Source organism: Rhinichthys klamathensis, unplaced genomic scaffold, assembly GCF_029890125.1.
Source record: "Rhinichthys klamathensis goyatoka isolate OS25496 unplaced genomic scaffold, OSU_Roscu_1.1 h1tg000695l_1, whole genome shotgun sequence".
NCBI classification, from domain to species: domain Eukaryota; kingdom Metazoa; phylum Chordata; class Actinopteri; order Cypriniformes; family Leuciscidae; genus Rhinichthys; species Rhinichthys klamathensis.
The window spans coordinates 216,452-230,633 of NW_026607121.1; the positions used below are offsets into that span (position 1 = coordinate 216,452).

Consider the following 14,182-nt stretch of genomic DNA (forward strand, 5'->3'; position numbering starts at 1 on the left):
AGTGCTAGGGGTTAGGACACAAAGCATTAAAAAAACTATTTATCTCTTTACATATCTATCTATCCCTTAGGAATACCTAGGGGTCATAGGGCTGGAGCCCATCCCAGTTTCTCTAGGCCAGAGGCAGGGGAAAGCACCCTGGACAAATGGTCAGTCCATCACAGGGCTCTCACACACAGGCAATTTTGACTCTCCAATTCACCTACAGTAACCTACATCTCTTTGGACTGTGGGGTAACCCACGATGACACAGGCAGAACATACAAACTCCACAGAAAGGATGCCTGGCGGAGCTATTTGTGTAAGGATTCCACTGGTTGACATGAAAACATGGATATGAAACAAAAAATCAAAAACCAAACTTGACAATTTAGGGTAATTATATGATTATATTAACAATTTAGAGTATACAAAATATAAACTATGACTTAATTATAAACTAATAGTTTATTGTATAACTGTATACTTATTATAAAGTGTTACCCATCTTAAAAAAAAAAATTCTTACTAACCATTGAAAACTTGCAGGTACTTTCAAGTACATTGTAAAATTCCTTTCACCCCTGTTATCAGAGGAATTATTTTAAAATGTACAGATTTACTTTTTTTTTTTTCAAAAGCATTTGTTGTACTGTCACTTTTAAATGGATCTAACAATAAGAACTGCTAAAGAGAACGTTTACCTCATTGCAAAGTGACCATTTTCACAGCAAGGTAAATTACTCCCAGAGGAGGTGATCAAGATTTACATATTTAGTGATAAGTACTGAGTTTGACGCATGAGGAAGTGCACACATTTGCATATTGTTTGTCCTGTGCTGAAGCATCCATCAGCATCAAACTGTAAAAGAACAGTGAACGGGCACGTCGCTGCATTTCTGTCATTATAATCTGAATGATGTTTGGCTTACAGTATTTTATGAGTAATATGGTGCAAAACTACAAGTGAAACCAACCACTTTGTTCTTTATTAGATAGCTGTTAATTTGCATAACTGTTTTAAGATTGAGCTTCAAGCAGCTGTACAGGCATTAAATGTGGTGAAACTCTCGTCTCTATTACACATTAAACACTGGTTTAAAAAAGGGTCTAAGTCTCAAAACTGATGTAGCAAATACACTATAATTGCACTCACCGCTTCTCACTCAGTGGATAGTACAGTACACAGTGTTCTCATATCAACGTGTGGCAAACTTTTCACTGCTGCAGAAGGGAAAACTAAATCAGACCTCCTCATGTCACGCATCAGGATTCTGAATGCCACAAAATGCCACAGTAGATTTACTAGTGAGAGTTTTAATGGCAGAGCATTACCTTTTGAGATTTACCTGTGAGATGATTGAGGTCCTTTGAGGGAAACATTTATTCATTTACTATTAATTATTCAGAGTGACTTATGCTACTTTTTACTACAGGGACAGCCCCCTTAGTGCAATCTATGCTGCCAAGCAACTTCCAAAAAGACCCCAAACCTTCACCTCCTCACCTTTGTGTACAATCTCTGCTACAGCCAATCGATAGTCCTTGGGGTCCTGTTCGCTGGAGATCTGGAGGCACTCCTCCCCCTTCAGTGGAACTAGCTCCAGCAGAGGATCCAGGCTCTCCACCCCACACAGGAGAATTACCACACGGGTCTCCGGGCGCAAGACACGAGCCAGAAAGAACCGCCAGAGCTGGCATAGCCCCTCCAGCATGCCACGTGACAGGATAAGCAGCTTACATTTGTACTCTCCCAGTCTCAGGAAGTCATCCTGGCGACTGGTCACCATAGCAATATCATAACAACAAATACCAGTCTCAGGAATGGGGCCTGTCAGCTGGAAGCGCAGGTACGATGCCCACTGCTCTGCCTCCACCTCATAGATGATCAGGAGATCTTCCGCTAAAAAAAGATGGTGACAATAAAATATGCATCAATAGTTCTTCAATTTTGTTAGAAATGTAAAGAGTTTCATTTGAATTCTGAATTTCTAAATATTTGTGAAACATGTAATTATGTGTAATATTTAATAATTTTTGTTCTAGTTAGTGGTGCTTATGATGCAAAGCATATTACTATTTTCCTGCATACTTCTCATAAATTCTCCCACAGGTTTGTCATACAACCATGAATGAGGTGTCAAATATTTTGACTCATAGAGAGGAGAGATGTGCTATGGCTTTTATAATCCATGGGGAGTACAAAGTTCATAGAGACATGGGGGTAGGCTTATTTGATTCAGGCAGCCCACCGCTCTGGAAATATTACCTGGACAACTGTCTAGCCACACCTTAGCAACACGCAAAAGCCATATCTTGGCAACAGAACTGGACATGGGAGTTGGCTCTATTGTAATCAGGTCACTGCAACATATTTTGTTGATCCTGGAACAACATTCCTGTCCAAAAAATTAGTCTTAACCCTATACCTACCCATAAACCTATCCCTACCCACAACTTCCCTTGTCCAGTTTATTTTAAATGATCTAGTTTAAATTTATATTTTATGAAAGTATTCAACTATTATGTAGCTCATTTATACATTTTAAGATAAAGTTAAATCTGTTAAAGATGTAGTTAGATTTCACAGTTTTGATATAATACAATTTAAATTTGTTATAACATTTGTATTATTATTTAAAATATCTCCAGTTAAAGCAAATCTTGTGAGTAACAGATATTTACAACATTTTTTAAAGTTAGGTAGTAAATTAACTGAACAACAAACAACTCAACAAGTTAAAGACTCAAACACGATAAAGAAATAAAGGTAAACTTACATGTGTTGCTCATCTCTCTATCTGTACCGATGTGTGCTGCTGTGTTCGATGGTGAAGTTTGATCAAACAACGGCACCTTTGTGCACTCTGACTAATCTCTCCACGCTCTGCTAGTTTCCGTGTCATGGAGGCACAGGTGTCTGAATGGTTTTCACATGCATGTTTATTTAAATATAGGAAGTTGAAGTTGATCATTTTAATGTGCCATTTGTCTCTTAATGAACAGAAATTATAAAATAAACAATAAATACAAATATTCAGTCTCCATATTTTGATACTTTATAAAGCTTTGAAAAAGTTTTAAAGTAAGTTTCATAGAAATCATAAAAATATAGTCTGGTTCCAGCTGTTCGGAGTATAATGAATATCGAAAAATACATAAGAGATAGAATAAGTGAAGGAGAGTTAATCAGAGTGGGCACAAAATTCTCTAAGCACATACTTGTGTTGCCTGGGCAATCTCACAAAAAACAGCTCATGGCCAGCAAGTGACATGGAATAATCATGCACAATCAAGCAAGATAACAAAAGGAGTGATGGCATCCCTTCCTACAACACATCAGTGTTTTCTTGCATGTGAATAGACTTTATAGAGCTTAGAGCTTAGAATAGAGCTTTCGAAAATGTTATGATGCCTTTGCATCTAAGTCCCCATTCATTGTAATTATGAAAAAGAGCAACAAACGCAGTCGAGAGAGAGAGAGAGAGAGAGAGAGAGAGAGAGAGAGAGAGAGAGAGAGAGAGAGAGAGAGAGAGAGAGAGAGAGAGACTTGACTTTTAAATTCTGCTTTTAATTTACAATAAATAATATAATGAATCATAAACAGAAACACAACAAAATTCTTTTTAGACAAAAATAGTGATCTCACAGTCTGTATATACACTCACCTAAAGGATTATTAGGAACACCATACTAATACTGTGTTTGACCCCCTTTCGCCTTCAGAACTGCCTTAATTCTATGTGGCATTGATTCAACAAGGTGCTGAAAGCATTCTTTAGAAATGTTGGCCCATATTGATAGGATAGCATCTTGCAGTTGATGGAGATTTGTGGGATGCACATCCAGGCCACGAAGCTCCCGTTCCACCACATCCCAAAGATGCTCTGTTGGGTTGAGATCTGGTGACTGTGGGGGCCATTTTAGTACAGTGAACTCATTGTCATGTTCAAGAAACCAATTTGAAATGATTCGAGTTTTGTGACATGGTGCATTATCCTGTTGGAAGTAGCGATCAGAGGATGGGTACATGGTGGTCATAAAGGGATGGACATGGTCAGAAACAATGCTCAGGTAGGCCGTGGCATTTAAACGATGCCCAATTGCCACTAAGGGGCCTAAAGTGTGCCAAGAAAACATCCCTCACACCATTACACCACCACCACCAGCCTGCACAGTGGTAACAAGGCATGATGGATCCATGTTCTCATTCTGTTTACGCCAAATTCTGACTCTACCATCTCAATGTCTCAACAGAAATCGAGACTCATCAGACCAGGCAACATTTTTCCAGTCTTCAGCTGTCCAATTTGGTGAGCTCTTGCAAATTGTAGCCTCTTTTTCCTATTTGTATTGGAGATGAGTGGTACCCGGTGGGGTCTTCTGCTGTTGTAGCCCATCCGCCTCAAGGTTGTGCGTGTTGTGGCTTCACAAATGCTTTGCTGCATACCTCGGTTGTAACGACTGGTTATTTCAGTCAAAGTTGCTCTTCTATCAGCTTGAATCAGTCGGCCCATTCTCCTCTGACCTCTAGCATCAACAAGGCATTTTCGCCCACAGGACTGCCGCATTCTGGATGTTTTTCCCTTTTCACACCATTCTTTGTAAACCCTAGAAACGGTTGTGCGTGAAAATCCCAGTAACTGAACAGATTGTGAAATACCCAGACCGGCCCGTCTGGCACAAACAACCATGCCACGCTCAAAATTGCTTAAATCACCTTTCTTTCCCATTCTGACATTCAGTTTGGAGTTCAGGAGATTATCTTGACCAGGACCACACCCCTAAATGCATTGAAGCAACTGCCATGTGATTGGTTGATTAGATAATTGCATTAATGAGAAATTGAACAGGTGTTCCTAATAATCCTTTAGGTGAGTGTACATATTTATTTTAAAAACAATTCAAACATACAAATTTAGAAGACCATCATCAGTAACAACAAATACAAATATTAATACCCCACTTGAATTTAAACATCTCTATATTCTCAATCAATTAATAATATGCAAACTCAATCTTTACACAGGATTTAATTAGTCCAATTAAAACAATAGGTTACTGTCGTAACCCCAGTTCTCTGAAACATCGAGTGAAGAGATCCACCTATGGGAAGGGTATCCGTACCTGACCTCTGCAGAAGCATCCAATTGCACCAAGTCTGGCTAGACAGACAGAGGCGCGCAGCCAATGCCAGGTAAGGGACCCCCTGTAGATTTGAAAATCATGCTTTCCCCATTATTGTTGAATCACGGAAGCTACTCCAGTTACTTTGCCAAGAGATCTCTATTTATTATTTTATACATGCATCAGACATAGGAGGGAAACAAGCATAGAAGAATAAGGCTACATGAGAGGTGGTCTTCATTACAGATTTCTCTGTTCCCCATTTCTCTATCCCCTCACCCCATCATGCCAGCTGTAAATGGTTTCTCTGTGTTTCTCCTCCCTCACCCCCTCATGCCTTTATTTTTCTCTGAATCAGTACAGTAAGATTGAGCTTATATACAACACTGAGCGACTTTCAACTTCCTTGTAAGGTAGCAAATACATGTTGCTTATGTTTTAAAATGATTTCTCTGATGTTTGCGCTGTTCTGGATTAGTGGGAGTGGCTTGTGGAGCTGTGCAATGTGGTGCATTGTGGGAGTTGTTGTCTTACATACAAATGCGCCCTAAAGTTATATTCTGTCTTTTCTCGGTCATGAGGGCACTAAATTCAAAATTTCTTTTACATTTCGACTACATATATGACCCACTTTCAATAAAGATTAATGTTGAAATGGGTGAAGTGCTCCTTTAAAGCTGCAGTCCGTAGCTTTTTTTTGGGTTAAAAATGATCCAAAATACATATTTGAGAAAATACATAACCAGCCAGTGTTCAAAACTATCTGCTTGCCTTAGCTCGATTCAAAGCGGTAAGCTTGTAATAATGTTTTTAATTCCAGTGGTACTGGTGGATTTCCGCGGGAGATTCGAGCATGTCTTTGCGTCATTACGTCACATCTGTACACATAAAGAAGGAGTCTCGGCTAGTAAGCTATATTAAGTTGGAGGATGTTGGAGGAGGAGATTTATAGCCTTTTCTCACAGCACTTGATATAATTAAACTTATCAATTTGATGGCGGATCCAGAAAGGTTCAAACGACAATTACTAGTGACAACTGGAGATTCACCCGCTGTAAAATGCAAAAGACTTCGTTCGGACTTCGGAGTGGCCACAGAAAAAAAAAAAGAGACTGCAACCGGACCCATGCGAAAACAAGGATACATATCGGAAGGGCATTACATGTAGTCACTCAATGCTGACGTTGTTAACATTAACAATTTGAGAACAAAGTTAAGTATAAGTATAATTTGGACGGCCACAAAAGTGGATGTTTCTTACTTGTTCAGATGACATTTTCCGGTGAAAATTATTATGTTGTTGGTCATACTTCCAAAAAGAATAATCTGTGATTCTGAATGCCAGTATCCACACCGGCGCGGCGACTGACAGCCTCACAGTCTCCTCAAACATTGTGTTCATCTGTGCTGGGCCGTGCGAAGTACAACTCACGTAAAGTTGATAATTCCGCGAATAACTGAAATTCCAGATTTCGAACAGAGATGGCGACAAAGAGGAAAAACTGCGGACTGCAGCTTTAAACACATGTCCATGCAATCTATAGTCTAACTCATGCATTTTAAACTTCATAAGATAATACAACTGATTATGAATACTAATAAAACATAATAATACAGATACATAATATTAAAGAATGAAATTATATTGAAATATTCAATTTTAGTCTTCATCTCCAGAGGTGTCAAGTAACGAAGTACAAAATACTTCGTTACCTTACTTAAGTAGAAATTTTGGGTATCTATACTTTACTGGAGTAATTATTTTTCAGCCGACTTTTTACTTCTACTCCTCACATTTTCACGCAATTATCTGTACTTTCTACTCCTTACAATAAAAAATAGCCTTGTTACTCCTATTTCATTTCGGCTTGTTTTCATTCCGGCTTGCCATCGTTCAAAAAAAACAAACAAAAAAAACCTATCCAGATAAATCGCGCCATCCGGAGAGAGTGCATTTGATTGTGGTTGGATGATAAGTATAAACATATACCATTTCGACACCCTATTGGTTTGTACGTGGTCCATCGCACCTGCAATGTGATATTGTTGCAATTAGCTATATCAGGGCTCTCAAGTAACTAATTTCAGGGCTCTTAAGTCACTCATTTCGGACTTTTGTATTTCTCACACGGTAAAACTGTTTATAATATATTTAATATACCGCAGCGCCCAAAATGTCTCTGGCCGCGCCGCGCCGCGCCGCGCCGCTCTCACTGGAACGGGCAGGAATCAAATGGGTCTCCCCTGGAGTTATTAGTCTAGCCTGCTGCCACTTATCAGCCAATCAAAAAAAAGAAAGGGGCTACACAATAGCCAATCAGGAAATAGCACTACTGTATCTGGGTAAGATTTAACGCAACAACCAATGAAAAAAAAGCATATCCTGGAATTGTTCACATGATTCTGTCACTCTTGCCTGTCTTCAAAACTTCAAAAGCCCTGCTACAGGCTATATAATTGAGCATAGTGCATACCAATAAGATATCAATCAGGAAGGTATCAATCAGGATTATGAGTTATTTTAATTTTTAATTTTTTGATTAATCACTTGGATTAATCATTCATTTTGACAGCACTAATGTTTAGTGTATATAGACAACCATACAATGGTATTTGTTACTAAGCCTGCCCTGGTTACACCAATTTTCTTGTCCGTTGCCCTCACAGATTCCTGCAGCTAAGCTTATGTACATTTATATTCCAATTAAGAATATTGATAACATGCCTCTAAAGTTTGACTTTTTGCACCATTACAATACTTATAGGCAACTAGTCATCATATCTTCCGTTCCACGAAACACATGTTAATGCTCAGTAGTACACATATATGGTTCTTTAATGTATTTGCATTGTACTAAAATGCGTTCATTTTCAATGGGTATATATGCGGCTGAAACGAGTAGCCTAGTGCATCCCAAATTTTTCAACATTAAAGGGTTAGTTCACCCAAAAATGAAAATTAACTAATTAATTACTCACCCCCATGCTGTACCAACCCCGTAAGACCTTCGTTCATCTTCGGAACACAAATAAAGATATTTTTGATTAAATCTGAGAGCTGGATCACTGCTACATAGGCTTCCTAAGGGAATGACACTTGACGGCCCAGAAAGTCATTAAAGAAAATGTTTAAATATTCCATGTGCCTACAATGGCTCAACTATAAGTTCATCAAGCGACGAGAATACTTTTTGTGCGGAAAAAAACAAAAATAACGACTTTATTCGACTATTCCATTGCTTCCTTGTGGGCCTGAGACGAGAGTTCAAGAGATTTCCAGGACGCATGCGCGAGAACTGACCTTCTTCTTCTACTACTATGTACAGCGCGCGATCCTATATAATTTCATTGATACCCTTCTTCTAAGGGTTCAATCCTCAGCGTGTTTAAACATTTTAGGGTTCTTCTATACTGCACTACCTCAGAGCGCAGACCCCGCCACTTTAAACCAATATAAATCACCACTTATCACACTATCAATTCAAATAAAACTCAAAGAACTAAGCATATTTGTCTTGTCTTTTATTAAACATTAATGAAATGTTTTATATTTTTTCTGATGGTGCAATGTTGTGTAATATGGCCCATGCAATGTCACAGGCCCTGTCGGGTGCAACCCTCAGACTTTTCAGATACTTTAGTTGGCTAAAGTTCACTTCATTGTGTGCCCTTGTCCTAGCTAGAGCGGCATTGTAACTGGTCTGGGGTTTGGGTCAGAGAATGGGGTCATAAAACACCTGTCTCCAAGCAGGATCCTGTTGTAATCACCTGTATAATGGAAAAATTCCGTTCTGTTAGGATAAGCATAAGTGTATGTAATACAGTGAGCTTGATATTTATATTTTTCCTTACCACGTTCAAATAATATGCATAAATCTCTGAATGCACAGATCCTGGCCATATTTGTGATATGGAACATAGTCACACACCATCTAAGAGATTTTAGTCAGTCAACTGCCTTTTTAAAATTTGATATAATATTACTAATCTGGATAAGAATCGCAATAGTAACTTGCCTGCACTGTTATTAAAGCCCGACTCCGAGTCGAACATTTATGCGTTTCCAACAAATTAATGATGTAAACGACATCCTCACGAGTCATGAGAAAAATGACATCTCTCAAAAAGTACACTATCGCGCTGCGCTAAAAGACGTCCCGTATCAGCTCAGCTTATAAAGCCGCGATCTAATCCTGTTAACATGAAATAAGCCTGCTTGCGAGCAGGTTCAAGCTTGCGCACCTGTTGCTATGACAGCAAGTCCAGGATGAGCGTCGAAGAACCAAACAATCCAAGATTATGCCAAATCGCCAACAATCAAATCCAGCTAAGTGAGTTAGCGACGTACGAAGAACGGGCCCCTGCTCTGCTTTTCATCGTGTTGTTTGTGCTGTGCTGTTTACCTTGGATTTACCTCAGAAGAATTAGAAGAACACAGTTTGATTATGAGAACGATTTTTAAGGTAAGACACTAATAGTAGCATGTTATTGTTGCATAAACTTTGCATTGTAGCTACTAGTTAAACTGGTGCCAGACTAAAATGTACGTTATGAAATGTGATTGTAAAAACATGAAGCCTAATGCTAAAGTATAGGCCTACATGTACCACACGAGAATGTTTTTATGTTCAATAATTAAACACAGCACGATATAACAGTAGGCTTGTATGAGTGTTTATTCATGGTGAATATTATAATGTTTAGATCTGTGTTTACTGTTAAATACTATGTTTGTGGATATCTGCTCACACGTAGATATGTATAATATGGTAACAATAATGTTTCATAGTTTGAAGCGGCTCGATCGCTTCAGTAAATGTCCTCTGCACGCGCTGTGAGTTTGAGTCACTCGCGCTGTGGGTTTGAAAAGATAAACCCACCAAACATTAGGCTTCATGTTTTTATTTCAATCTCATTTCATAACGTCGTAACGTATGGAAACATTTGAAGTAACATATGATAATCCATATATTTTTCTCTAGTGTAGTGTTACTGAAGTGTTCCTTTTTAGCGATTTATAGGCTGCCTGCTATCTAGGCTATTGTTAACCCGTTTAATGCCACCGGTCACAATTGTGACCGCATCTTTTTTCTTATTTCTGGAAGCTCTAAAAATGTTGTTATTGACTTTGGGCAAGAAATTCAACTTTTAAATGACAAAATAGATTGTCTTGATTAAAATCTATTAATGTCATGTGACCAGTGTGAAAGGTCACATGACCAGATCAGTTTAATTCCTGCTTGCACATCTAGAAGAAGATGTCTTCCTCAGACTACTACAAAAAGTAGTTTGTAAAACATCTTAACACATAGAACTATCATATTTTGTACATATATTCTTTAAAGGGTCTACTACTGATATATTTTGAGAATTATACTCCTGCATACATATTTTGCTCGTAAGACTTGTAAATTTGTTAACGGTCACAATTGTGACCGGTACAGTACTTCAATTGAAAACACAGGTATTGGCAATCCTACACTGAACATATGCCACACCTGTGAGGGGGATGGATGATCTTGGCAAAGGAGAAGTGCTCACTAACACAGATTTAGACAGATTTGTGAACAATATTTGAGAGAAATAGGCCTTTTGTGTACATAGAAAAGGTCTTAGATCTTTGAGTTCAGCTCATGAAAAATGGGGGCAAAAACAAAAGTGTTGCGTTTATAATTTTGTTCAGTGTAGTTATCAGTATCCCAGAAACTTTCAATGTGTTGGACCTTCTAGACATACGTGACCCCCCTCCCCCTTTCTCAGGTGTCAAACCCATCAATATTAATGGGTGCTTAACGCCTCCCCGCATAAAGCTTTCTTACACAAAACATGTCTTACAAATTTTAAATTAATATATTGTCTTATCTGAATGAGTAGTAAGGATGATTTTCACATAGTTTTGAAGCAAATATTCTAGTCTATGTGATACAATTTTCAAAAGTCTTGTGAAGAAATAATTAGTATGGGTTTCATGACCTTATTTCATTGACAATGTGTTTTAGTTTTTTCACATGCATAAACGTCATTATCTCAAAACTAAAAACTTTTACATACATGCTGCTGACATATTACTGTAGCAGAGTTTGTGCTGAATACAGTGTAATCAGACTCTAGCCATGAAAATGTCACAAGTATAAGAAAAAAGCATAAATGTCAGAGCATGTCAGAACACCTCCAGGGCCCAGAAAACACCTCAGACCCCAGAGGGTTAAAACCATTTTTCCCCACAGCAATCTAGCTGGAAGCAGTGGTCCCACATCATTGGAACTGCACCACAGAGTATTAATCTTTTCCCAATTTATTTTAGCAGATTCAGCCTTTTCAAAACTCTCTAAACTCTCCTTCAAAAAATCAACATCTTTGCTGTTCTTTATTATAACTGTTTCGTCATCTGCAAATGCAGTTATTTTATTGGAATGTTGTAAAGCAGCAGTATTAAACTGTAAGCCTGTAACACCACTCCTTAACTTAAAAATAGAAAGGGTTCGATAGCTACAGTATGCTTGCCCTGAAAGTAAGGCAACCTTGTCTTATACCTCTCTTTACTTTTATAGGAGTACTCAAACCACCAGCCATTAATATCATGCACGTAGCATCAGTTATAAAGTAACTGAATCATTGAAAGAATATTTTTGCCAAACCCAAAAGATTGTAGAGTCTTAAAAAGAAGAAAATTGTGTTCTAAACCTTTGCGATCAAAACCTTTTTCTTAATCGAGTGACAAAATGCCGACATTACTGTTGTTACAATGAGCATAATCTATAAGATCTGATCTCTCATTAGATGTAAATTATCTGTGATAGATCTACCTTTAACAAAGCATGTCTGGTCTTTATGTATTATTCCATCTGTGATAGATCTACCTTTAACAAAGCATGTCTGGTCTTTATGTATTATTCCACGGACTACCTTATTTAACCTATTAGCTATACACGGATACAATCTTATAATCAGATAGTAAAGCTGTAAAAGCCACAGGTCTCCAATTTTTGTAATGCAAGTACTACCCTTTGACTAGCCTGGGAAAACCCAGACAACTTCCGGCAAATTTAGATTTGCTCTGAAAGTTAGTCTGGCAAAGAGCTCATTCAAGCTCATTTCCAATCCGCTGAAATCGAGGCACCAATCAGAAACGTTGGGGCGGGCTTTACACGATGACGACAGCACTGGGATTTTGAAGCAGATTTTGTAGCCTACATTACAAAGATGGATGCCGCCGTCGAACATCACTCGTTCGAATCAGCTATCGCGTCTGTTTTAAGCGATTTGAACGTTTCCTTTTTGTTAAAAACCGAGCAAAGAACAACACTCGGAGATGTTTCTCCTCCGCTCTGCATACGTCATCTCATTCATCGCTCTGATTGGTTTTAGGTCTATCCGCGACGTCCGTTGGTGACGCCCCTCTGGAAATGATTTGTCTATGACGCTTTGCCAGTCCATAACTCAGTTACAACCATAGGGTTACAACTGAGAATGCTCTGGTTTTAACCAGGCTACCCTTTGACAGCTCTTAGGAAGAACTCCTTTAGAAATACAGTCTTTTACTACTTCAAAATAATCAGAACCAATTTATTTACAGAAAGTCCTGTAAAAGTCTGTGGGAAGTCCATCAATACCAGGTAAACGACCCAAGGAAAGACTCAAAACTGCAGCAGTTACTTCCGCAAAAGAGAATTCAGTCTCTATAGCTTCTTTATGCTCTGAGGAAATGCAAGGAAGATCTTTCAACAATTCATCTCTAATCTGTTCATCTGTATTGTCCATGGCATAGAGATTGGAATAAAAGTGCAATTTGAAGCATTTTAATCGGATCTTCTGTATATTGTCCATTATTGTCCTTTAACCGATACATTATCTTTTCTTGTCCAACTTTACGCTCTGAATTTAAATAGTATGATTTTGGACCATCCAAGCCCCTTGTAGACAGATATCTGCTTCTCACAAGAGCCGTTTTAACTTTTACATTTAAAAATGAACACAGTTCTTGTTTCAAATCAGTCCTCTTTTCTTGTATTTAATAGAATTGGTAGCAAACATATTTTCCTCAATAGCATTAATTTCTTTTTCAATCCACTCTAAAATCATTTTCATACACATTGTGGAATGAGAAACATATTGTTGACAGAACCCTTTAATGTGTATCTTCCTAATTTCCCACCAATGGATGTTCTCAAATCTTTAATTTTCTTTTTTGCCATGTTTCCCAAATGTTTTGAATTTTTTTTTTTTTTTTGTGAAAAATGTCAAAAAGTCTTATTTTTCATATTATCTGATACATACAGTAAAAACAATCTAAACATGCTGCAGAGACTATATTAGTGTTAAATTTCACCCAAGTATACTGTTGTATACCTAGATTTTTCACTCTTCACACATCGGAAAAATTATACAATTCAATAATATTTGCTAAAACAGCTGCAGATTTTGGATACGATTCTTCTCCATTTCTATCCATTGTAAAATTGAGTGTACAATTCCAATCTCCTCCTAAGACAATGTAATCACTATCTTGCTGTTGTGTTAGAACTTGTTCCGATTTATTAAAAACATGAATTATATAATTCCCTTTATTATGAGCATAGATGTAAAAAAAAAAACAAGGTTTCTAATTTCTACTCTCACTACAAGAAATCTTCAAAAAAAAAAAATATAAAATGTTAGCCTTTATCCACCGTATTCCTATGACGCTTTGCGCGAATTATGGGTGTAACTTCCGTTAAGCTGTAAACAATCAGTGAAAGGCTCGCTCTATGAACGCAATAAGTTAAAAAAGTGTCACAATGAGATGACATTAATCGACTCACCCTTCAACCATCGAACATTAAAATGAAATAAAAAAGTTTAAAAGAATCAACAGACCAAAAATAGCCCCAAAAGCGCGAGTCTTTGGTTAAATCACTGTAGTAGGCAAATATATATCCGTATTGGGTAACACTTTACTTGAAGGGGTGTGCATAAGACTAACATGACACCTTCATAATCATGACATGACACATGTTATGAATATGAAGGAAGTTTTATGCATGTTTGTGACAACTGTCATTAAGTGTCATTCGCTCAATTATGACATTTTTAATGC

The 14,182-nt window shown here is 37.8% G+C and overlaps 1 protein-coding gene across 1 annotated transcript in view; it reads right to left on the minus strand.

The window, feature by feature from the left end:
- LOC130076851 (B-cell scaffold protein with ankyrin repeats-like) overlaps positions 1 to 2,860 on the minus strand; it is a 76,919-nt gene extending 74,059 nt beyond the window's left edge. Inside the window, exons 1-2 of the mRNA XM_056242123.1 lie at positions 2,760 to 2,860; positions 1,487 to 1,882 (exon numbers count right to left, since the gene is read on the minus strand). Coding sequence (XP_056098098.1) covers positions 1,487 to 1,882; positions 2,760 to 2,772 — 409 coding nt within the window. The 5' untranslated portion in view covers positions 2,773 to 2,860. The remainder of the gene's footprint in view (positions 1 to 1,486; positions 1,883 to 2,759) is intronic.
- Between the last annotated feature and the right edge of the window lie 11,322 nt (positions 2,861 to 14,182).